Raw genomic sequence first — 26,635 nt, forward strand, 5'->3', positions numbered from 1 at the left:
TATTCTTAGAACATCCATGCTAACATATTTGGGGGTGAAGAACCTGCAACATACTTTCAAAGAATTCAGCAAAAATGATTGGGTGGGGCTGTGAATGTGGAGAGACGGAGAGAAATCAAACCTGGCAAAATGTTAACAATGAGCTGAAGGACGGCTAAACGAAAGCTCACTGTACTATTTTTAAAACTTTTCTGTAGCTATAAGCCGTCTTTTCTGAGGAAGTCGGGGAGGGGCAACGCCTTTGTGCAAAGGCCAGCGCAAACGCACGCAAGAGCTGAGGAAAGATTGGAAAACGCCTCTCAAAATAACAGTCCCGCCCTTCCCGGGACTCTTCCCTATAGGCTGTTCAAGTCACGTGACTGCTGTGGCCCCGCCCACAGCTCCCAGAGGCCCGCGCGCGCCGTCTGCAGTTTGACCGCTTTCTCTTGGCGGGTGGGCAGCAGCTATGGAGGGCGAGCCTCCGCCTGTAGAGGAGCGGCGGCGGCTGCAGGAGGAGCTGAACGAGTTCGTGGAGAGCTGCTGCCGGACGCTGGAGGAGGTGACGGCGTCCCTGGGCTGGGACCTAGATAGTCTGGATCCCGGGGAAGAGGAGGCGGCGGAGGTGAGGGGCGCGGCCGCGGGGCCCTTTCGAGGACTGTCGGCCCGGGGTCTTCTCTGGTAGAAGGGAGATCCGCACTGGTAGCCGCGGAGGGAAGCGCGAGGAGTCCTCGTCCGTGTGCAGAGCCGCGATGGGCGCCTGGGACGCGAGGGGAGCCGCGGGCCCTGGAGCAACCCTGACGTCCCTGGGTCCCGGGCTGGGGCGCGCGAGGGACTCCCGAAGGCTCCACATCGACCTCCAGTGCGGCGCTTCTCCCGCGGAACTTCGAGTTTAAAGAAAACGGGGAGCCGGGAGCGGTGGCGCACGCCTGTAATCCTAGCACTTTGAGAGGCCAAGGCGGGAGGATCCCTTGAGCCCAGGGGTTCCAGACTAGCCTGGGCAACATGTTGAAACCTCTTCTCTACCAAAAGTACAAAAATTAGCCGGGTGTATTGGTGTGAGCCTGTGGCCCCAGCTATTTGAGAGGCTGGGATGGGAGGATCGCTTGAGCCCAGGAGGTCGAGGCTGCAGTGAGCCGAGATCGCTCCACTGCAGTCCAGCCTGGGCGACAGAGCAAGACCCTGTCTCAAAAAACACACAAACAAATCCAGGAAGATGTGTTGAGTGAAGAGGGAATGGCAGGTTTGGTATTTATTTAGAAAATAAGTGAATGTGTCTCAGAGCGCTGCAGAGGGATTGGCGGTTTGCATTGTCATCTGTCATACGGATTCCGCAGTTGCACCAGATTCGGTGTCAGGAGAGCTGGGAGTTTGCCAGTTCGCCTTTCTATGCCTTAAAATTGGACACTTCTGACTGTGACAGCACCAATTCTAGCATTATTAAAGGTTGTCACCAAGAGATGGTAACTGGCAACTACCGTGGACATTAGAATTGCTTTTTTAAAAATGTAGGCAAGTGTATTTAGAGTGAACAATCGTGATTTTTGTTTTTTTGTGGGGTATTTTGGGTGGAATGAGAGGAAGGGAAGTGCTCCAATGTGGAGTAATTCATTATCTTTACTATTACTTCTGGGTTTACCATGCTGTGATAATTTCTCCTGGGTTTAAGTTACATGACTGATTCCTCAGAGACATTTAAAATATATTTGATTTCTGTATATACCATTCATTATTTATTGTATTAAAAAAAGCACAGAGGAAATTAAAAAATCTTTAATATTCATTTAGAGGGGTATTTGAAGCTGGGAATTCCATTGAGTGGGGCTTACCAGACCCTTCCATACATTGTTTACTCAGCATTGCGGTAACATTGGATTCCTTGTATTAACATTTAAATAGCACTTTGTGCCACTTACAATACATTACTTCATTTAATACTCAAAATAACCCTATGAGGTAGGTATTTTTGGCCACATTTTATAGACGAGGAAAGGAACACAGAGGTGATAATTTGTCGAAGGATGCATTGCTAGTAAATAGCAGTTGGGATTTCCGCCGGTGTTTTAGTACTGAAATTTAGTGAACAACAGTTACAGTTCCTGGTCCTCACAGAACTTATTGTCTGGTGGTGGTGAGGGGGAATACGGATAACTCAGCCATTATATTATCATGGGTCTATGATGGGTGGGGTTGGAATTGCTATAGTACAGTTTATTGTAGGCTGTGGTGGACAAAGGCTTCCTGGACAAAGTGAATTCTAAGCTGATAAATAAAAGTGAGTTGAATTAGCTAGGGGGTTGGGGTGTGAGGGGAAGAAGCATCAACAGCATGTGTAGAAGTTCAGAGATGAGGGAGTGACCAGATCAGGAAGCCTCGAGTAGTTAAGGATAGCTAGAGCATAGGGTGTAGAGTTAGAGTAGAATGGTGATGGTGAGTAGAGGTCAGATCTTAAAGGTCCTTGTCAGCCATATTAGAAATTCTAGATTTTTTTTTTTTAATGAAGGCAGTGGGGAGGTATGGAATTATTTTAAGCCAGGGCATATTATAATCACATTTACCTTTTAATAAAATAATAGCATACATTTATTGAATGCTTGCTATGTACCAGGCCCTATTTGAATTCCTTTATGTGTATAAACTTTGGTATACTTTTTTAAATCTTCACAATCACTTTGTGAGAGAGGTCCTGCTATTATTTTCATTTTATATAATAGAAAATGAGGCAAAGAGAGATGAAGTACCTCACCCAGTTTCATGCAGCCAGTAAGTGGCAGAGCTGGAATTCAAACCAGCTACGGGATGGAAACTGAAGGGGAGGGCAGCAAGACTGGAAGCAGAGAGAGAGAGAGCAAGAGTGAGAGAGAGCGAGCGAGCGAGCGTAGTCAGGAGATGGTGTTGTATTCCAGGAGAGAGTTGATGATACCCTGAGTTGGGGAAGTGGCAGTGGGGATGGAGGATGTTGAGGGATTTTCAGAAATATTTAGGAGTTAAATTGGCAGGACTAGGTGATTGATTGGATATGGGTGATGAGGGAGAAGAAGTAGTTTCTTGCTTGAGCAAGGGGGACCTTTCACTGAAATAGAAAAGTACAAGAGGAATAGGTTTGAGGGTTGGGAGACGATGAATATAATGAATTTATTTTTGTTTGTGTTGAACTTTTAGTGTCTTTAGTATACGGTACTGGAGAGAAACAAGGTTTAAAGATCTAAATTTTGGGAGTCCTCACTGTATAGTGAGAGTTGTAGCTTTGAGATCTTTCAGTAAGCATATATTAAATAGCAAAAGATCAGTGGTTATATTAATACTTACATGAAAACCAACATCTAAAGGGGGACAAGTAGAGCAAGGAAGACAGATATTTAGGATATTTAGAGGAGACCAAGTAGAAGATGCCAGAGAGGTAGAAAGAACATGAGGGGTGTGTCAGAATCACAGATGGACAATTAGAGTGTGACCTTCCAAGAGTTCAGATAAGACAAGACAGTGACATGTTCTTTGGCTTTAGTAGCAAGGTTATTAGTGACCTATTGACTGGTTTCAGTGGGGTGATGGTGGCAATGAGTGAGGAATCGTTATAGGTGAGGTGAGGTTGTTCAGACAGTGAGTGTAAATACATCTTTCAAAGAGTTAGGCTTTGAAGGAGTGGAGAGAGGACAGGGGCATTTAGGGAGTTAGGGGTTGAAGGAGTTTTATTTTTCTTTAATACACAACCACATGGGGGTTGAGAGAGGCCTGTAGAAGAGGATGCACTATACAGTACTGGTACATAATTAAATGGTAAACATTTAATGGTAATAATTATTTATTTAAATATTATGTACCTATTTTCTTTGTTTCTGTTTGATTTTTATAGGATGAAGTTGTGATATGTCCATATGATTCCAATCATCACATGCCTAAATCATCTTTAGCAAAGCATATGGCATCTTGTAGATTGAGGAAAATGGGCTATACCAAAGAAGAAGAGGTACCATATATTTACTAGGTTATATATATATATATGTCATGCATTTTACGCATTAATTCACAATTTTTGGAAGTTACAATGTGAGGTTCACTGACATAAAATAATAGCCCTTAGTTGAAGGGTAGGATGGTACTTGCCTAATTGCACAAATTATTGTGAGAAATAATTAAGTGATACTAATCTGTTGTTTATGTCAAGTCTTAAAATAGTCAATTATCTGATACTTAAGAACACTAAGATTTTTTTTTTCAGGATGAAATGTGTAATCCTGAGTTTTTCTATGAAAATGTGAAGATACCTTCGATTACTTTGAGTAAGTATTAAGTTATTATAATTTAAAAATATCTTAGTGTAGATACTGATTTTTCATTTTTGTATTATCAAAAGAATGGATTGTATAAGCATGCTTATGACAAAGAAGGACGTTTAGTACCTTAAGAGAATGTAGAATTAATTAATGTACATGGCAACTAATTCACATAATCTGAAGTTTAGAGACCAGGCTTGTATTAATAGGCAGTGAAAACCTTACAAAGCTTTGTATAGTAGAGCAGACACCTTCTTTCTCAGTTACAACAAAAATTTGAGCATGTGACACAGATTGAAGGATGAGACTGAAGATGGACATGTGTTCCAGGGATTCACAGCATATATAGAGGTTAAAGTCATGGGCTCTGGAAAAAGAATGTCCTGATTCAACTCCTGTTTTTATCATGAAAGATGTGACTTTCAGTGAGGTAATTAACCTGTTTGTTGCCTAAATTTCTTTATAAAATGGAGATGGTTATAATAGCCCTTTGCGAAGATTAAGTGATATATATATATATATAATATTCTTAGAATAGTGTCAGGCACTTAGCTGGAGTCAGCTAGAGGGTCACAGAGTTGTGACCATTACAGCACAGGCTTCAAGAATGTTAGCTATTATTGGTCAGTAAAATTTGTTGCTGCTACTGCTGCGTGCCTAATTATAGGCATGAACTGCTTGAAGTCTGATTACTTCCTGGGCTGTAGGTAAATCTGAAAGGATTCTGTGTTCAGATTTCATAGACAGGGATGTGGATGTTTCTTAAGATTCTGGAAGGTTTGTCCACGTGCCCAAAGGGCTTGGATCAGAAACCAGTTAATAATTTAATTGTGGTCACTGATGATTCATATTGTATTTATGGATTTTTTTTTTTTTTTTGACAGCTAAGGACTCACAATTCCAGATAATTAAACAAGCTAGAACTGCAGTTGGGAAAGACAGTGATTGTTATAATCAAAGTAAGTGGCATTACAGTTTAAGTGAATTAAAGAATCAGATTATTATTATTTTTCTCATAAGCATGTTACTAATTTTCTTCAAGAAAAACCTGTGAAAACTGTTAACATGGGAAAGGTAAAGTTTTACATTTAACATTGGGCTAATGTGCTTCGTTTCAGCTTCATTTGTTAGATATTTCCTGTTGAGACACACCAGAGTCTCAATAGGACATTATCTTAGCTAGGGGTTCATCCTTTGGAATTACCTGGCGATTTATAGGTGAGATTGTCTTGTGGCTAATTAAGAAAATTATTATTTAGTAAATACAGATGGTCCCAACTTAATAATGATTTAATTTAGGATTTTTTCAATTTTGTGGTGTTGTGAAAACAATACACAATCACAAGGTTTTAGACTTTAAGTACTAGTGATTCTTTTATCAGACGCTGGGCTGCATTTTCAACTTAACGGTATTTTCAGTTTATGATGGGTTTATCGGGATGTAACCCCATGTAAGTCAAGGAACATCTATAAATGCCACTGGGTGAGGCTCTTTTACCCTGAGATTTCCTCTCTTTAGAGTGTTGAAATGCAGTGTAAAGGAAAGGCTTAGGCTAAAAGAGATTAGTCTCCACAGCTACCCTCAGATTGCTACCCAGTAAGTGAGTTGGTTTGAGGTGATGAATACTTGGGATCCCCTTCTCAGAAAAAAAGTACAAACACAAAAGTTTTACATATAATTTCAGAGGATTCATATTAATAGAGCCTTTCATGCACAGCTTCAGAGCTGTGTTAAAGAGTTTCTCCCTGGGAACCTCAGCAGAGAGTAGGTTAGAAGTTTTAAGCATAAGCTTTTAGGAACTTGAAAGAAAACTTAATCCATCAAAAACATAGACATAGGCCAGACACGGTGGCTCACGCCTGTCATCCCAGCACTTTGGGAGGCCGAGGCGGGTGGATCATCTGAGGTCAGGAGTTCAAGACCATCCTGGCCAACATGGCGAAACCCTGTCTTTACTAAAAAATACAAAAATTAGCCAGGCATGTTGGCAAGCACCTGTAATCCCAGCTACTCAGGAGACCGAGGCAGGAAGAATTGCTTGAACCCAGGAGGCGGAGGTTTCAGTGAGCCAAGATTGCACCATTGCACTCCAGCCTGGGCAACAGAGCGAGACTCCATCTCAAAAAAAAAACCACACACATAGACAAACGAGTTAATAAAAGTTTAAATTTCTAATGAATGTAGATATGACATCTAGCCAAAACCTGAACAGCTTCTCTTGTAAGGATTTCTGCATTGTCTTCTTTGAACCTTCTGTAGGTAGCTTTCTCTGGACAACTTACCTTTTTTTCCTCATTCTTTTTTCTAGCTGAGTTATATTTACCAGGCTGTAGTCATGGTTGGTTTTCTCCCTCATTGAAATTGAGGATCTTTACCAAGTACTATTCTAAGCCAGTATCTGGACTTGATTGCTCAGAGTTGCGCTGTGGCTTCAGAAGGAAGACCATCTTATCCTTAGTTGTCTATATTACATGGGTTCTCTGCAACAGCCAGAAGCACATTTCTTGTATTTTTTGTTTTGAGGTTCCCACTTCTGTCACTGTCAGGGAAATTCCAGGTTTTTTTCTTTGAGGGAGACAGTTGACTCTCATTTTATTTATTCGGAGAGATTACTGAGCTATGACTAGTCAAGCGTTTTTTGGCCTCTGCTATTGGTTCTACTCATATCCCCTGGTAGTGTACCCATAAAAAAGTTGAGGTTTTTGGTTTTTGAAGGGGTTGATAATACTTAAAGGACTTTATTTGAGTCTTAAGTGGTTATATTTACTGAATTTATTTTAGAGTTGAAAGAGAACTTGGAGATCCTCTAATCCAGTGTCTGCATTTTACAGATAAGAAAAACTCTATCTGATAGAGACATGATAAAGTTCTAGTGTGTTTGTTCTAAAGGTCCTCCGTATTTTTATTTTTTAAAAGGTTTTTTTAAAGCTCTTTTATGAATTATATTTCTCTTTCACAACAAACTTGTGATAAGTTGAACGATATTTTCCCCTCTATAATAGGTGAAGAAACAGGCACACAAAAGTGAAGTAACTCGCCTCTGCTAGATAATAGCAAAGTGGATCCGGAACTAAGTTCTGAATTTTGACACAAACTCTGAACTGAGTTGTTTGATTTTCTGTTAGAAACGCTACATTTAGTAAAATTTGTGGACTAGGATTCTAGATATTGCTCAAATTTATTTATGATGTCTTTCATGATTAAGTGGAAGAATATCACAAACTTCATATCTCTACATACTAATTGTGACTATCAGTGCTGTTCATTGTTTATTCTGCTTTGTGTAAACCTGTTTTAAAGAAATAAAAGTAGCTGCTTGGCCATGTATTAATAATGATAACTGAGTTTTTGTTTCCTTAACTGTAATATAAAACTCTCATAGAGTTATTGAGAGGAACAGAGATAATGGATGCTAAACAAGCCCTAGCTCCAAAAATTGGTAGCTTCTATGGTCTAAGTGAAAATTAATGTACAGAAAGTAATATTAAGATAATGAAATGGATGAGTTTTATATATATGAGTAATTTAGAAAATGTTCTGCTTTTTGATTTTTATAATGGTAATAAGGGAGATTTGGACATTGAGATTAGTTCTTTTCAAAAGCAAAGAATTACTTTGAATGGATAGTTCTTTTGATAGGTAAGAGGAACTTTAATTTTGAATTCTTACACTATCTTAAATTAAGATCTAATTGTTAACCGTAACTTTTTTTTTTTTTTGAGGCGGAGTCTCGCTCTCTCGCCCAGGCTGGAGTTTAGTGGCACAATCTCGGCTCACTGCAAGCTCCGCCACCTGGGTTCACGCCATTCTTCTGCCTCAGCCTCCCGAGTAGCTGGGACTACAGGCACCTGCCACCACGCCTGGCTAATTTTTTTGTATTTCTTTAGTAGAGACGGGGTTTCACTTTGTTAACCAGGATGGTCTCGATCTCCTGACCTTGTGATCTACCCACCTTGGCCTCCCAAAGTGCTGGGATTACAGGCAGGAGCCACCGCGCCCAGCCAACAGTAACTTTATATGATCTTTAACCTTCTTTAAAAATTTTTTTTGGCCGGGTGCGGTGGCTCCCACCTGTAATCCCAACACTTTGGGAGGCCCAGGTGGGCAGATCACCTGAGGTCAGGAGTTCAAGACCAGCCTGGCCAACATGGTAAAACCCTGTCTCTACTAAAAATACAAAAATTAGCCAGGCGCTGTGGCGCGTGCCTGTAATCCCAGCTACTCGGGAGGCTGAGGCAGGAGAATCACTTGAACCTGGGAGGTGGAGGTCGCAGTGAGCCAAGATGGCGCTACTGCACTCCAGTCTGGGCGACAGAGTGAGACTCTATCTAAAAAAAAAAAAAAAAAAAAAAAAAAAATTTTTTTATATCCTCTGTAGAGTTATGCAATTTCTCAACAGATTATTTTTGTGGCTCACTTATATCTTAGACATTTTAAGATCTTTTCCCTCAGGACAGGACTTTCTTTAAATATCTTATTGATGTATTTACTTTTAAGGGAGAATGACTAACATGAAAAATTTTACATTTCTCCATCTAATTCATATTTTGTTTGTTACACATTACAATGTAAGTTTTTTGACAAGGTTTTATATGTATGTTTTCATTTCATCTGTCATGTCAGGCCTAAACTCAGTGTACAGAATTCTCAATCTTAAACTTTATGAAAGCTCGTACAGCTATTCGATCTACATACTTATTTTCAGATATAGTTACTTTGGTTAATTTTTTAACCAAGATATTTCAATCATAAACAATGATTTTATGTTTAGTGGCTTATCTTTCTCTTTCAACATTGAATATTCAGGTTGTGTACTTCAGTGTCGTGCAGTGTGTTTGAGTCATGGCCATGATATGAAGATCAGTGTACTATCAAAGAAACTTAAAAACGCAGGACAGGATGGCTTTAGATCCAGTCTGTTCCTATCACTTGGGAGACTTTGGGCAAGTCATGTTACTCCTATGACACTTAATTTCTTTATCTGTAACGTTAAGGAATTGACTCTGAATGAATTCTCCCTAAAATTCTGAATTTGTATCTTTGTGACAACACCTACTAGTACTATTTAATGTTGAATGTTATATGTTTAAGATCCCCTTTGATGACAAAAGTAACAAGAATGAGAATTGGCATTATTAAACAATAGATTAGAGTTTCAATTTGGGGTGATGAAAAAGTTCTAGAGATGGATAGAGGTTGCACAACAATGTGAATGCACTTCATGTCTCTGAACAGTACACTGAAAAAATGGTTAGAATGTTAAATTTTATGTTACATATATTTTGCCACAAAAACCCTGCAAAAACAGGCAGCCAAAGGGTCTTAGAGTTATTATAATTACAGCACATTCATATGTACCTTTAAATCATTTAGAAACATGCATTTTGAAAATTTACATTTTATGTAAATGTAAGTTTATTTAAGTATGTTTATCCTTTTTGTTGTCAGAAATATCTATGTTCTGAATGAATTGAATGCAGTTTGTTGCTTAACCTTTCCTGTACTTTTTCTTTTTCAGTAATTGGGGTGAGTATAAAGAGGAATTAGGAACCCTGAATGTACTCCTTATTTAAAGATATGCAGTATCCTTTTTGCAAATGATATCCTTTTAAAAGTATCACTCAAATTTCTAAACTTTATCTTAATACCTGTCACATATTATAGTCTTGAATTGGAATTTTGGTTGAATTACAAGGAATTTAAGTATCAGTCTTCATCATAAAGAAATTTAAGATGAATAAATTGAAGAAAATACTAAAATAATTTAAGAAGGAAATGATATTTCTTTGTTTAAAAATAACAGGCAAAGGTTTATATGGAGCTTGTTTGTAATACATCATTATTTTCTAATCTTTGTGTTTTTCTCCCAAATTTTTATAGCCTATATTCAAAGGAATTAGGCTTATCAAAGCTGTTTTTATAATTTTGTATTATGAAATGCCTACTATAATTAGAATAAAATTGATTGACTTGAAAGGGAACCCTTTTTTCCCCATTAATTCAAAACTCTTTGACGAGTAAAAATGGCCGTATATTGTTATCTATAGCCGTGTTAAACCATGGCCTCAGATTCACTGCAGCTCTCCTCTTAATATGTAGACAAGTAGTACCTCTTTTTTGTTGTAATGCTTAGTTCATAGTATGCTCTTATTTGAATTCTTTTTGCCTCTACCTAGGAACTTAATGAGGTTAGACTTTATCAAATATAAGTATCTGGAAAGAGCTACTGATTTTATGTTGTTCTATGAACCAGTTACTACTTTAAAATAAGTTAGCCAACAATAAAAGGATTCCTTTAGTAGCTCATGTTCTTTGTTTGCATTAGTGAATAATGAAGTCTAGAAAGAATTGTTTTAAATTGCTTTTTTTACAGTTCCAATCATTTTTTTATTTGAGAAAATTTGAATCTCAAAACAAAAATTTTCTTCAATGTTTAATACATCATATCAAGGTATTGTATTTACTTTTTTTCACTAATGAGCAGATTTTAGAAAATTCCTGTAACTACCGGGGGGCACTGCTGTTAACTTTTTTCGATTAATTTGGTTAAGCCACTATGCTTCCTCCTCAGGAAATTAAAATGAGTTTAATTTAATCTGTGCTTTCCTGGCATAAGGAGGTGTGGGATTTCTGCTGCTTAATTATTTTGTGGCCCCTAGCTCTAAGTCCTTGCACAAGTGGGATATATTTTGAATATTGACCATCTAGCTTGATGTCTCATATGAAAAGATATTTTTTACACAGTTTTTAATATTTCCATAGTTTATTTTCAAAGGGACTGTAATGCATATTACTTATTAAAAGCATTTTTTCCCCCAACTTTGATGGGGAAAAGCATATCAACAGATACCTACTTTTGTAGATGGCTATAAAAATTGTTACCCAAAAGGCTTTCTTAGAGCAAATTGTCTGTCATGATTTTCCCTGCCTGCCTCCATGGGACTGTCTATTGTTGGAGGGAACAGCAAACATCCATAAGACGTTTTTTTTTTTGTGGCTATAACATTCAGGATAGAATTGTCTGTCATTTACTGCTTAAATTGATATTTTGTATACTTAGGGATTATGAAAAAAGTTTGTGTTAATATTGCATTATTAAAGCACATGTTTAAAGATAATTATTAGATTTTAAGTTCACAATGCTTCATGTATTGTTTATTCTTGTGATTTTATTTTTACTTTAGGGATTTATTCTTCATTGCCTGTTGAAGTTCCTCTGAATCACAGACGGTTTGTTTGTGATCTAACTCAAGCTGATCGTCTTGCCCTCTATGATTTCGTAGTTGAGGAGACAAAGAAAAAGCGCTCTGATTCTCAAATTGTTGAAAATGACAGCGATCTCTTTGTAGACTTGGCTGCCAAAATCAACCAAGGTTTGAGATTCACATCATAGCTTTACATTTCTTCATTATCATCTTATTCTATGAGTGTTATTAAGATGATTTAATTCTTGGGCCACTTTGAGTTAGAGTAAAATGGTTTTGTATCGTTCAATATTGACATGAAGTTGGCCCTCTTTGTCTGTGGGTTCCATATCCATCAATTTGACCAACGGTGGATTGAAAATATTTGGAAAAAATAAAAGTGGGTGGTTGCCTCTGTACTATACCTGTAGAGACTTTTTATTTTTGTCATAATTCCATAAACAATATATTAACAACTATTCATACAGCATTTACATCGTATCAGGTTTTTGGTGTTTTTTTTGTTTGTTTTTTTGAGATGGAGTCTTACTCTGTCACCCAGGCTGGAATGCAGTAACACGATCTCAGTTCGTTGCAATCTCCGCCTCCCAAGCTCAAGCAATTCTCATGCCTCAGCCTCCTGAGTAGCTGGGATTACAGACATGCGCCACCATGCCTGGCTACTTTTTGTATTTTTAGTAGAGATGGGGTTTTGCTACGCTGGCCAGGCTGGTCCCAAACTCCTGGCCTCAAGTGATCCTCCTGTCTTGGCCTCCCAAAGTGCTGGGATTACAGCGTGAACTACTGTACCCGGCCTGTATTAGGTATTGAAAGTAATTTAGAGATGACTTTAAGTGTACAAGAGGGTGTGTGTAGGTTATATGCAAATACTACACCATTTTATATCAGAGACTTGAGCATCCATGGATTTTGATATCCTTGGGGGTTCCTGAACAAATTCTCCATGGATACTGAGGGATATTTACTCAGTACCTGAGGTTTTACTCTGACTTTTACATTAAATGTACCTTCTTTCTGTAAGAATATTACAACTGTGCTGTTACTTTAATCTCCTAAGCACTCTTATGTTCAACTAATGGCTGGAGAAAAGGAATGATATAAAACTTAGCCCATGTATATAAATAATATACAATTTTTAGAATGTTTTTATGTGCTACTTTGAAACAAGTTAAAATATAGGATTGTGATGTATTTATTTGATAATTCATAGAATTTAAAAGCTTTGAAGGATATAATAATTTTATTTTATTCTTTCATTAGATAATAGTCGAAAAAGTCCAAAATCCTACCTTGAAATCCTGGCAGAAGTAAGAGATTATAAAAGAAGACGCCAGTCCTATAGAGCCAAGAATGTCCACATAACCAAGAAATCATATACTGAGGTAAGTTTTACATAGTCTTCGTTGATAACAAGAATTTCCCTTAGGTAATTTTCTAAATCTGTTCTATGAATTTCCAAAATTCTTTGGAAATTTTCTGAAAGTGTCTTCAGGGTGGCCACACCTGATTTGTATCTGTTCCATCACTTCTAGATCCACCCTTTAGCAGGCAAAGGCTTTCATAGTACAAGAACCTTATATAAAACAATTGTACAATCTTAAAAGATATCTCCTTGTGAGAAAGTAGTAGTGTATCATGGTAAGAGCATGAGTTTGGGCTTTAGGTAGACCATACCTTGACTTTTGATTCTGCTGTTTCTCATTGGCTCTTTGACTTGAGCAAGTTATTTGAGCTTTTTAGATTAATGTTTTCTTTTCATAATAATAATAATATAATCTTTGTAGGGTTGTTATGAGAATTGACTGACAGAATGCATGCAAACACAGATTTCTTCATGAATATTAGCTATTATCTTTTTTGGCAGAAAGCATGTACTCTAGTAAATATTTTTATGTACTCTAGTAAATATTTGGACTTAAGAAATGTATTGATATACATTATTTATATATTAGTCTCTTGGTGTATGTCTAGACTTATTTTCAGATGCCATTTAATGGCTCGTTAGAGTTGATGAATTTTTTTGGTATATTTACCTTGCCCAGACTCTACAAATAATTTCCTCATTGATTCCCTAATTGTTCCCATATTATTTCTTACTTCTCTCTGATTTAAAAGACCTTCCATAATCTGGCCTCCTTTTCCCAGGCATTTCTTTGCTTTAGTCAAGCATGTCTCTTAAACTATATCTGATTGCATATAATTATTCTTACCTCCATGCCCTATTACCTGTTACTTTCTTACCTGAAATGCTCTGTTTTTGCCATTTTAAATCTTGTTGAGTTTAAGGGCCACCATTTCCATGAGGTGCTAGTTGACTAATCTATCACTAGTTTATTGTACTAATACTCTGTACCACACAGCTTAGCTCTAAATTTTATGCTGTTCTTTTTACAGTTAAAGTCTGTGTTTTAGACTTACGTTCGCAAGTAGAGACCTGGGTCCCTGTCATACTACCTTGGTGATTCTCATAGTCCCTAAGATACTTGGCTCATCAGTTATTTCTTCTCTCATCTCATAACCCTTGTAATCAAGCTTAAATGTTGCTGCTAGCATTCTTTATGGTTTTATAGTTGATATTTTATTGTGGAAATATTCAAACATATACTAAAGTGGATAGCATCGTCTAAGGAACCCTTATGTACCCATCACCCAGCTTCAAAAATTGAAATAAAAGATTGGCAAGGGCTTCATAGAGAAGCATTTGAGGGAAGGGGAGAAGCAAGGAGGAGTAAAGGAATGTCTGCTTATTGACTCTTTTCTATGTGGTGGAGCCTGAGCTAGGTGGGTTCTGTGCAAATGGCAGGCTTCAAGGCACTTATGTGGAGCTGCTGACAGGGAGGCTTGTAGGCCTGCCAGGGAAGTGCGAGAGCTGGAACTTAAGATAGGTGTGTGTGACTCATGTCACTCCGCTAGGTTGGACCTTGGCATATCTTAGGTTTTCCATGGGAGAATATAGTGGAGGAAGAGAAGTGGTGGATAAGGATTTTCCGAGTGGAAGAACTAGCATTCTGAAAAGCAGATAAAAGTATAGGAGTTTTTCAGAGACTCATTAGTAACCCAGGGTGGCTAGAGCTTAGGCTTCTCCGTTGAGAGATGAGGCTAGGTTCTATGTGATGTAGTAAAATCCTGGAGGGCTTTGAAGGCTTCATTAAGGAGTTTGGATATTGTTCCATTTTACTTTGAGAGCCATTGAAAGTTTCTTTAAGGTGGAGAGAAATGCAGTCAGGCCTGAATGATAGTGTTTCTGAGATTGCCCCGTGTCCCCTATACCTTTTTTCTGAAAACATTTTCTATTTAATCATGAGGGAAGTGTAAGCTCCTATTTTAGTTTTGTCTTTGCCTCTTCAGTGACTAACCCTGTGCTTGGTGGCATGGGTAAATAGGAAAGGAAAAACTTTCAAATGGTTCTTACCTATTTGAAAGTTTCTTTATAGAGTCATTCAGAAAGTATCTGTGAAGTGACTATATGTTTCATATTTTGTCTTATTAAATCATATGATTAAGTCAAGATGACTTAATTATAAGGTTTTAAAAAAATCATTTGTAAATAATCTCTAATAGAGAGATAAATTGCAAAACTAAAAATAGTACCAAGAACTCCCATATTGCCTTTACCCAGATGCACCCATTGTTAGCATTTTGCCACATAGCTTCTCATTGGCACTCTCTCTCTCTCTCTCTTTCTGTGCACATTTTTCACTCTCTCGATCTCGATCTGTACATATTTTTTTCCCCTTAATTCTTTAAGGGTTAAATTACATACCTCATAACCCTTTATCCCCAGTATGTATTTCCTAAGAACAGAGATACTTTCTCACATAAAGGTAGTACAGTTATAGCAACTTCAAATTTAATATTGCTGTAAAATTTTTATCTACTATTCATATTCCAGTTTGACCATTGCCTTTTCTGTGTTCTCTAAACTGCACAAGTCCCACAGTCCATTATGTCATAGCGCTTAGTAAATATTTGATTGTTAGCACTGATTTTTCTAGCGTTATAGTCTTAATTTTTTGAGCAGTTTTCTTACCCGAAGTTCGGTGCTTACCTCTCCCAAGGTGATTCGAGATGTGATAAATGTGCACATGGAAGAACTCAGCAATCATTGGCGAGAAGAGCAAGAGAAGGCAGAGGATGATACTGAAAAGTACGTCATTATCTTTATTGGTGAAAATACTCTCTCTTTGATAACAGATAACAATTAACTTATAATTGTTAAATTTTAGCATTTCCAAAACCCTTGATAGCACACAGTAAACTCATGAAAATGCTTATTGTTTTTTATTGTCAGTGCCCAGGGTTATTATACCAGAGTTGTTCTGACGTTACCCTTTGACAGTTTTCAGGGGATAGCCATATTAGTGAAATATTTAAATAGCAAAACATACTAACATTTATGCCTAGTATTCCATTATGGGAACACCAAGCATGTGGGAGTTATTTATGTCCTACTGCTCAAGGTCATTGCCAAGGTCTCATTGCAAAAATTTAAAAAATTGCAACCTCAGGCATAAATGGGTTAAGAGCTGTGTTTATTTGTCCTCTTATATGGGTTATAAGATTGTGCATATTTAGACTGTATCTACCATTGGTTTGATATAGAATATTACACTTTAGACTGGTGTGTCTGTGTATGTATACTGGAGACCAGTGGTAAAACAAACCGATTAACATTCTTTTCTATGTTTTAGGAATGAAGAAAGGCGATCAGCTTCGGTAGATTCACGGCAGTCTGGTGGAAGCTATTTGGATGCTGAGTGTTCACGACATAGAAGGGATAGGAGTAGAAGCCCACATAAAAGAAAAAGAAATAAAGATAAGGATAAAAACTGTGAGTCGAGAAGAAGGAAAGAGAGGTGGGTCTAACCCTGCATCATCCAACGTTGAATTCTGTACTTTTTAAAAATAGAACAGGTTCTTCTGTTGTAGACCATGCTGAGAAAATAGATTTTAAGAAAAAGCTAAAGTAAGGAGAGTAAACAATTGATGATGATTCTTAACATTCATTATAGTTCAGTTCAAATAACCACCACTCTAGTGACATAGATCTCTACATGTGTGATTGGATATTTTTTTCCCTTTTTTATCTCTTACTTGCTTGCTTCCTAAACAGGACATATGAAAGTATTGTCTAGGCAGGACATTAACTGTTAAACACGTGTTTTCCTAGATCCCTTTCTTCTGCTCATTCCTTCCTTCCTCTTTCTCTTATTCTTTCTTTTTCCTGCTAATTCCTCAAATAAGGGTATATAGGGTCAGAGAGAACATCTAAATTTTGACAGTCAATTTTGCCCTTGTTAGTAAAATTTTGATAGCTTGAGAGATGTGAATTAATACCGAATTAGTAAATGTAAATCATTTGAGGTCTACTTCCGTAGACCAGCTGCTTACAAGGCATGTACCTGGATCTCAAGTTCATCAGGTCTAGAGCTAAACTTACCTTTTTCTCAGTCTGCTCCTCTTTCCCCAGTATTACTGTCCTGGTTAAAGAGATGACTCTCATCTATTAACCTAAGCCAGAAATCAAGGAGTCATTTTAGATACTTCCTTCCACTCCTTATCATCTGGTCAGTTCCTAATGAAATGATGGTCATTTTCCTAATTTTTCTACTTGTCTCTAAACTTACTGCATATGATTCCATTCCCTTGTATACTGCTAGAGTGAATAGTCACCTCATAGAACTCTTCAGTGGCGGTCTGGCATGGTGGCTCATGCCTATAATCCCTACACTGTGGGAGGCTGAGGCAGGTGGATCACTTGAGCTCAGGAGCTCAAGGCCAGCCTGAGCAACCTGGCAAAACCTTGTCTCTACAAAGAATACAAAGATTAGCCAGGTGTGGTGGTGCATACCTGTGGTCCTAGCCACTTGTGGGGCTGAAGCAGGAAGATTGCTTGAGCCTGAGAGGTTGAGGCTGCAGTGAGCCGTGTTCTCACCCCTGCACTCCAGCCTGGGCAACAAAGTGAGACCCTGTCTCAAAAAAAGCGAGAACTCTTCAGTGGCAAAATTCACATTCTTTTGAATGGCTCTCAAGACTTCTGGGATCCTGGCTCCTACCTACTTCTTGTATTTTGCTACTATGCCATGAAACGCATAACTTGTGCTCTAGCCAGCCTGAGTTACTTAGAGTTCCTCATCCACACTGTGCCACATCTATGCCTTTCCACTTTTGTGTTCTGCTGCCTACCTCTTTTTAAAAGCCTACTCGGTAAACTCCTCATCCTTTAAGACCCATCTCAGCCATTTCCTGAAGGCTTTTTCTCACTTGTTCAAGCAGAGCTGATCATCTTTTCCATTTTGTTGCCACCCACCTAGCTCATAGTTGTTCTTGAGCTTAATAGTTAATTTCGCTGCTAGACTGTGAGCTCCATGAAGGCAAGGTCTGTATCTTATTTAGTTTTATACACAAAGTACTTTCAAATATTAGGCTCTCAAATAATATCCTGCCTGTCCAGGGCCACTGGTCATCAGGAATTAAAGCTTATTGTATTGGTTTGGTTCTTCTTACTATCATTCAGTTAATTAGGTTTAAAGCCACGTATGATTTAGTCCTTTTCTTATACAAATGAAGTATTTGCTTAGTAATCCTTTTTGATTCATATGCTGTTTCATAATAACTATAGTGCTTCTACTTAAGTAATTTTTGACATCTCTAATCAATCCCTGTTGACTTAAATACATTAGAAGTCCTCAAAATCTAAACATTAAATAGTTTTTATTTAAAGAAGATAAACTGGATATAAGCAAGAAATACTTCTCAACAGGCTAATCTTTGATATCCAACCCTGGGGTGGACTGAATTATAGGGACTTGGTTTATCTGACTTAAACCAGAACAAGTAAAACATTCATTTTGAATTAAACAGTGTTTTTTTTTTTTTTTTAAGAGTATGTATGAAAAATGCATTATTAAAACTAAGAGACAGGCCGGGCGTGGTGGCTCATGCCTGTAATCCCAGCACTTTGGGAGGCTGAGGCGGGTGGATCACCTGAGGTCAGGACTTCAAGACCAGCCTGGTCAACATGGTGAAACCCCATCTCTACTAAAAATACAAAAAATAGCCGGGTGTGGTGGTTCGCACCTGAAATCCCAGCTACTTGGGAGGCTGAGGCAGGAATCGTTTGAATCCAGGAGGCGGAGGTTGCAGTGAGCCGAGATTGTGCCATTGCACTCCAGCCTGGGCAACAAGAGTGAAACTCCATCTCAAAAAAACAGAAACAAACAAATAAAAAAACTAAGAGACAAAACTGAAATAGGAATAATCAAAATGTTTTTTTTTAAATTATGCTTTGAAGTTCTGCTTTAAAATTAACTTTGAGTATATGTAAATGATAACCAGAAAATTCATTTCAAATGGAATGTTAAAGTAGTATATTACTGTTGAAGGTGGTGTATTACTGTTGAATTATTTTAAAGCTCTGATATTAAAATGTCCATCATTTATAACCATTTTTTTATACCTCTTTTATTTCAGGGATGGGGAAAGACACCATAGTCATAAAAGAAGAAAGCAAAAAATATAAATGAAGTACTTGTACCTATATTAATTATGCTTATGCCATGATAACCAATATACAGATATATTAATTGGAATTCCTTTGCATAGGAGAATGTTTTTATGATCTGTTTAGTGCTTATTATTTTCCAATAAATATGCTTCAAACCATGAGTACACTATTAGGCCCTACAACTTTGTTTTCCTTATATTCTGTTAGATGATTTGCTTCCTATAACTCATCTTGTTTTGTTCTTTTTGCTAATAGATGTATCTCAAAAATTCTTTAATTAAGTCAATATTTATCATATGTAAATTAAACATGAATACATTCTCATCTTATAACTACATCTTATAAATAAGGCTAATAACCCTTAGAACACCACCTGCGGTTCTGTCCTCACCCCAGTGGCGACTACTGTTTACCACTACGCTGGTGAATTGTAGTAGGGAAAAACAATCTAAATATTGAAGAGAAATGGCCTAATTAAAATATGATGTAGTCATAGGATAGATTATTGTATTGGAGTTAAAATAAATAATCTAGATCCATATTAACCTGGATTGGTCTCAAAAACATAATGCTCAGTGAAAATAGCAATTTGTAGAAAGTTATATACAAATTATATATATGTACAAAACAATACTATGCATTCTCTATGGCTATATAATGTACGTAAGTCTATTTTTAAAGGTTCAGAAGAATCCATACCAAAGTTCTAACAGTGAATAGGGGGTATAGATGAGAGATTAGGGGTGCAGATCAGGATTGGGAGGGTGGTCAGAGGGAACTTTAGCTTTATCCATAACACATTAATTTTTTAAAAAAATAAGGTATTTATGTTTCATTTAATTTAAAATATACTGTCATGTTGTGTTTTGTAAATCAACTGAATTGAGGTACTATTTACTTACATTTATTGCACCCTTTTTAAGTGTGTATTTTATTGGGTTTTGACACATTCATACCTCTGTGCAGCCACCATCACGATCAAGAAACAAATATTTTCACTGCCCCCAAAATTCTCATACCCCCTTTCCCAATCAATTCCTCTACCCCTAGCCCTAGGCAGCCACAGATTTGCTTTTGGTTACCATTGGTTAGATCTATCCATTGTAGAATTCATGTAAATAGAATACTGCAGTATGTACTCTGCCTTCTTCGTCTCTGCAGATTTTTGAGATTGATCCCTGTGCATCAGTTGTCCATTTTTTTGTTGCTGAGTAGTATGTTCTATCGTGTGTCACATCATTCAGCTGAGACTTTGGCGTGAAATGTTAAGCAGCCGACATCTAAATAGCAATATTGTGAATAGTGGAAACTCAGGTTAAAGATTTTGTTTCCAAGTAGAAATGAAATCTTATTATTTTAATAAGTAGCTGACAATGACAGAAAGATTGGATTTGGATCAGATGGGCTGTTAGGCTTCAGGTATGGGAAACAGCTCTCAGATTTATAAATTGGAAATCACCAGGTTACTTGCCCATATATAGTCATACTGCTGCCATTGTACTTAATTTCTAAATATATAAAATCCACATTTAAAAATTGTAAAAGCAAGGACTTGGGAGTGACGGATGAATCATGAAATTGCTGCTTTTATAGATCAAAACTACTTGAATCGTCAGGAATTTCATATTGTTTCATATTGTGTGACAATTTATAATTTTGTTTTAAATTATGATTTCATTGATTTTACTAACTGGAAGGAAGAAGAGTAAAATTGGCATATTTAGGTTTTTTGCAGAAGAAAGATACAAGTGAAAATTAGGAGTGGATTGGAGAAATTGGGGGAAAATAGAACAGTATGGAGAAAGGAAGAGATTGAAAATGTTACCAGAGTTCTTTAAAGCTCACATTTTATAGTATCACTGCTACAAACTATTTAATAAAATGTGGCATCGGGTGAAAAGAGGCATTTGTTTGATCCTTGAACGAATTAATCTTACATACTTCTTGAACCTTTCACTGGATATGAGCTACTTGAGAGCAGGGTTTATACCTTCATCATTGTGACCCCTGTGCCTGCAACCTCATAGTTGTTAATCTGTAATTTTAAATTTTGACAAAAGCATTTTCACAGCCCTGTCACGTGAGATCTAGTTTTTATTTCTAGAGTGCTGCTATGAATAACTACTATAGCTGCTGTCCATCTTGCCCATCCATTAAGGTACCTTCTCACAAACATTTCTAATCTACTGGCTGGAGTGCAGTGGTGCAGTCCGTAGCTCACTGCAGCCTCAAACTCCTAGGCTCAGGTGATCCTCTTGCCCTGGCCTCCCATGTAGCTGCAACTATAGGTGTGTGCCACTACACCTGGCTAATTTTTTTATTTGTTTAGAGATGGAGTCTTGCTATGTTGCCTAGGCTGGTTTTGAACTCCTGGGCTCAGATGATCCTTCTGTCCTCAGCCTCCCAAAATGCTGGGAGCCACCAGGCACCAGGTGTGATCTACCACACCTGTCTAAAAGGTACGTATTTTTAAATTTTTTTGTAGAGACAGGATCTCACTATGTTCGCCAGCTGGTCTCAAGCTCCTGGCCTCAGCCTCCTGAAGTGCTGGGATTACAAGTGTGAGCCACTGTGCCTAGTCACTTTAATTGAGATATTGACAAGTCAACTGCCATGCAGAGCCCAGGGCACTGGTTATATTCAGTAAGAAACTGAACTCAGCACTCAGAATTTTAAATTATATCAATGATCTTCAAGTATTTGCCACTTTTTAGTACAGCTAATTGGATAATCTCAAATCCTTTAGTGAAAATTCATTGTCAAATGGTAAATTTGAGATAAAATATCTTAAATGCATTGAGAATATTTTCTGATTACCTGTGTATGCTACAGTACAGACATTAATACTATAAACATGTTCATTGGTCCTCCCCCCTCACGGCCTGTCTTCTAAGGATATTTTCTGTTTCTTTTTAGTGAGTTCATGAATGTCTAACGGTTCTGATGCAAAGCTTTCTTGCATTCTGAGCATAAAAATAATAAAACCCACTTATATTTGCTTGAGTGTGTTTACAAGTCAATTTCCTTTTATGTAGCTTGCTTTTTCATTTACTATAATTGATCCTGCAGATGTGTTAATTATTAAACTAACGCTCTTTTAAACCACACTTGTTTGATTAGTGATTGTACTTCCTGCTGTGGTCACAAATTTAGGAGTTTTTGGTGTTACAGAAAGTGCTTATAGCTTTTGGATATTTGGACTGGGACCAGTAATTTCTAGAGCTCCCTTTCAGGAAAGAAAAAATAAGATCTGCCAGATATAAGGGGCTCTGAGCTAGATTCATCTTTAATGAATAAGTCAAGTCACTTTCCCATTTTAAAAACAAGTCCACCTAAGAAAAAAGAGGCTGCCTTAAAATAGAATATAAATTCCTAAAGTAGTTTTTAGTCCTTTGTTTTAGTATTATAAAGCAGGGGCACTTGCTACATACAGCCATTGGGAGAATGGTAAATGAAGAAAGGCTGCAGGCTCCAGGGAGTCCTTAAGAGTTTCACATCTTGTGTCACCAATTAAGGGATCTGGGTTTGAGTTTCTTGAGTACTCTTTATGAGGATAATTTCCTGTGATTGTGGAGCTTTAGTAACCCATGTTCCTCCAGCTGCAAGCCATGACTCCTAGTCTAGAATGAGGAAGGTAATTAAAGGGAGCGTCAGGAATACAGAGATGAAGCAGGAGCCTGGGCTTTATTTGGTAATGCCGACACAATTAAAAAACCAATACTTTAACGTGATAAATTCTTCACACACTGACAGAATAACTGATCAAAGAGGGCAGTAAGATGAGTCAGGTACAATACAGGCTGTGTAACCCTGAGCAGACTCTTAGTCTCTGCATGCCTTCTCCATACTGTATGCCCTCAGAAGATTGTCAGGCATAATGTGATTTGGCCCATGCAGTGTCTGACGGGTGGCAGGTGCTGCATGCCCACTGTTACTGTGATTGGTAACACAGATGTGAGCTCATCCTTTCTACTCTGGCTCCTGTGTCTGGTTTGGATTCTCAGATTGGTGTTCTCTCTCATTCTGCATGCTCTGCCCAGCAGCTGTGACCCACTCTTACATTTTAACTATGCTGACAACCAATTCCATGACTTCAGCCCAGACCTCTCCTCCAAGCGCCGTGTCTGTGTAAAATAGCACAGCTTTTCTTAGTGCTGTCCACATACTTCTGACTCCACATTGCAAAACTACAGTTACCACCCTTCCGTCACACCTCTGCCTCCTCACTCTGTCTTTCTGCATTTGGTTCACGTCACCGTCTTCCATTTCGATCATGCTAAAGGCCAGTGAGCTGGCCAGGTGCAGTGGCTCATGGCTGTAATCCCAGCACTTTCAGAGGCCAAGGCTGGAGGATCACTTGAGCCCAGGAGTTCAAGACCAACTTGGGCAGCATAGCAAGACACCATCTCTATGAAAAATTAGCCAGGTATGGTGGTACATGCCTGTAGTCCCAGCAGCTGGGGAGGCTGAGGCAGGAGGATCACTTGAGCCCAGGAGGTTGAGGCTGCAGTGAGCTGAGATTGCACCACTGCACTACAGCCTGGGTGACAGAGTGAGACCCTGTCTCCAAAAAAAAAAAAAAAAAAAAGGAACTGAGAGTCATTCTCGATTTCCCCCTTTCCATTACCACTGTAGATTACCTCCTAAGTATCTTGTACAGGTTGAGTATCCTTAATTTGAAAATCTGAAATCTGAAATACTCCAAAATCCAAAACTTTTTGAGTGCTGACATGCTCTTGAGCATCAAGAGGAAAATTCCACACCTGACCTCATGTGATAGGTCTCAGTCAAAACTTTGTTTCATGCACAATATTATTTGAAATATTATATGAAATTGCCTTCAGGCTATGCATATAAAGCATGTGTGAAACATAAATGAATTTCATGTTAGATTTGGGTCTCACTCCCAAGATATCTCAATCTGCATATGCAAATATCCCCAAATTTGAAAAATATCCAAAATCTGAGTTGGTCTCAAGCATTTTGGATACGGGAAACTCAACCTGTACTGAGCCCACCCCGTCTTTCCATACTACTATTTTAGTAAGAAAAAGCCAGCGGACTGTTCTCTCTTACTATACTCTCACCACGGGACACTTTTGTGACCAGATGTGCGTGGGTTTTCCCCACTCGTCACTTCTCTGGGGGACACCAGCTGGGCATCCTACAATTTAACTCATTTCTGACATTGTCTACCTGGAGTTATCATCAGATCCCACAAGTTAAGGGCTCAGTCCCACAGGACTAATCCCCACTTCAGATACAGTCAGATGCAAGTCTGGGCCCCTGGTACTTCTGACGAACTGGCTATAAATTGGGGGTTCCCACAATCCCCTTTTCAGTTTGATCATTTGGTAGCACAGCTCATACAACTTGGGAGAACAAACACTTTACCTGCTATTGCCGATTTATTACAAAGAACTTTTTGTTACTTGCTATTGCCGATTTATTACAAAAAACTTTTTAAGTTTTTATGGAAGCTTCAATAAGTGAGCATGGGCCAGATGTGGTGGCTCATGCCTGAAATCCCAGCATTTTGGGAGGCTGAGGCAAGTGGATCGCCTGAGGTCACGAGTTCGAGACCAGCCTGGCCAACATGGTGAAACCCCATCTCTACTAAAAATACAAAAATTAGGTGTGGTGGTGGGCGCCGGTAGTCCCAGCTACTCGGGAGGCTGAAGCACGAGAATTGCTTGTATCCGGGAGGCGGAGGTTTCAGTGAACCAAGATTGCTGCTGCCCTCCAGCCTTGGCAACAGAGAGAGACTCTGTCTCAAAAAAAAAAAAAAAAAAAGTAAGCATGATTGATGATATCATTGGCCATTGGTGATCAACTCAACCTTCAGCCCCCCTCCCCTCAGAGATGGGGCACAGGGAGGGCTGAAGGTCCTAACCCTGTCATCATGCTGCCAGTTCCCCTGGTAACTAGCCCCCATCCTGAGGCCATCCAGGAACCCCCAGCCACCCATCAGTTCATTAGATACAAAAAGACACCTATCACTGGAGATTCCAAGGAGTTTGGGAGCTATGGCTCAGAAAACAGGACAAAAGCCAAATATATGTTTATTATAAATCACAGTGTCTTACTACCCTGCCTAGTTCGAGTGGCAAACATCTCTTGCCTACACTACTACAACCGTCTCCTCATTGCTTTTCCTGCCTCTTTTTGCCCTCAGGCCAGCCCCACTTACAGTTGCCTAAGTAATTGCCTGAATTCCTCCCCCCGAGCTCTTCCCTCTGCCTCCATTACGGCCACATATGCTTTCGGAGTCTGAACAGTTATCACCTCCTCCAGGAAGCCTTATGGACCTAACTGGAGAGGCTAGACAGGGAAGGACTGACTGGGAAGATGCTATTTAAGACGAGGCCGGGCCTGTAATCCCAGCTACTTGGGAGGCTGAGGCAGGAGAATCACTTGAACTAAGGAGGCGGAGGTTGCAGTGAGCCAAGATTGCACCACTGCACTCCAGCCTGGGGAACAGAGCGAGACTCCATCTCAAAAGAAAAAAAAATATGAGGCCAGAAGGATGAGGAGCACATTCTTCAGAATACCTGCCATGCCTTTAAAAACATATACTCAAAATTGACTTTAGCCTTTGCCGTTTTCCCAAAGGTGCTCGCAAAGGGTTGTTTGGTTCATACACAGCTGGCTACTGCCACCTTATGGCAAAAAGTTGAAAAGAGACTTCCATGCATAAAATTCTGCAAACTTATAAAAGCCTGACAATTTTCCAGTTCATCTCACCTGGTACAATGGATGAATTATTCTGCATTTGATCTAAGAATATCACCTCTTCTCATGTGCTGGAGACCGTCCCCTCTCACCTGCTCAAAGATGTTTTTCATAGTATTTCCCTTTATTTTGCGTCACCGACCGTCATCTCTCTATTGACTCATTCTCACCAGCACTCAAACCTGCTGATAGAATATCTTAAAACAAAGAAACAACAAAGACCTTCCCTTAGCCCTCCCTTTCTCTAGTTACCACCCCACTTTTCTGCTCCCCTTGATGGCAAGCTTCTTCAAAAGAGTTTTCTATACTTGTCGTCCTCACTTTCTGTTTTCTCATCTCTTGAGTCTATTCCCAATCAGATTAGCCCCAGCACTCCACTCAAACTCAGCTAAGGCCAGAAATGGTTTCCACACTGCCAGATCCAATGGGGGAGTCTCAGTCTTCGCCTTGACCCAACCATAGGTGGCATTGCTCTCTCCCGGTTCTCCCTCTACTTCACAGCTGTTCCTTCTCACTGTCTGTGGCTCGTTCCTCCTCTTATCTCTGAGCTTTAAGCATGGTAATGCCCACAGTTCACTCTTTCCACCTCTTCTCTGTCTGCATTCTCTCCCTAAGCCCCCCACCTCCACTTTTTTTTTTTTTTTTGAGACAGAGTCACTCTGTTGCCCAGGCTGGAGTGCAGTGGCCGATCTCAGCTCACTGCATCCTCTGCCTCCCAGGTTCAAGCGATTCTCCTGCCTCAGCCTCCTAAGTAGCTGGGACTACAGGCGCCCGCCGCCACACCCAGCTAATTTTTGTAATTTTAGTAGAGATGGAGTTTCACCACGTTGGCCAGGCTGGTCTCAAACTCCCGACCTCAGGTGATCCTCCCGCCTTGGCCTCCCAAAATGCTGGGATTACAGGCGTGAGCCACCATGCCCTGCCTAAGCCGTTTTTGTAC

The 26,635-nt window shown here is 38.9% G+C and overlaps 1 protein-coding gene across 2 annotated transcripts; it reads left to right on the plus strand.

Moving 5' to 3' along the window:
* The first annotated feature begins 376 nt into the window (after positions 1-376).
* SNRNP48 (small nuclear ribonucleoprotein U11/U12 subunit 48) lies at positions 377-20,865 on the plus strand. 2 transcript variants are annotated; one of them, XM_002816398.5, is made up of 9 exons: positions 377-601; positions 3,830-3,943; positions 4,196-4,256; positions 5,135-5,209; positions 11,436-11,624; positions 12,717-12,838; positions 15,515-15,603; positions 16,148-16,312; positions 18,930-20,865. In XM_002816398.5, exons 1-9 carry the CDS (start codon positions 446-448, stop codon positions 18,976-18,978), a joined length of 1,020 nt encoding a protein of 339 aa, XP_002816444.4. In that variant the 5' UTR covers positions 377-445; the 3' UTR covers positions 18,979-20,865. The 2 variants fall into 2 exon arrangements, with proteins under 2 accessions (XP_002816444.4, XP_024104863.3); XM_024249095.3 differs by having other exon boundaries at positions 399-538.
* The last annotated feature ends 5,770 nt before the right edge of the window (positions 20,866-26,635 follow it).

This window comes from Pongo abelii, chromosome 5, assembly GCF_028885655.2.
Source record: "Pongo abelii isolate AG06213 chromosome 5, NHGRI_mPonAbe1-v2.0_pri, whole genome shotgun sequence".
Classification (NCBI taxonomy): domain Eukaryota; kingdom Metazoa; phylum Chordata; class Mammalia; order Primates; family Hominidae; genus Pongo; species Pongo abelii.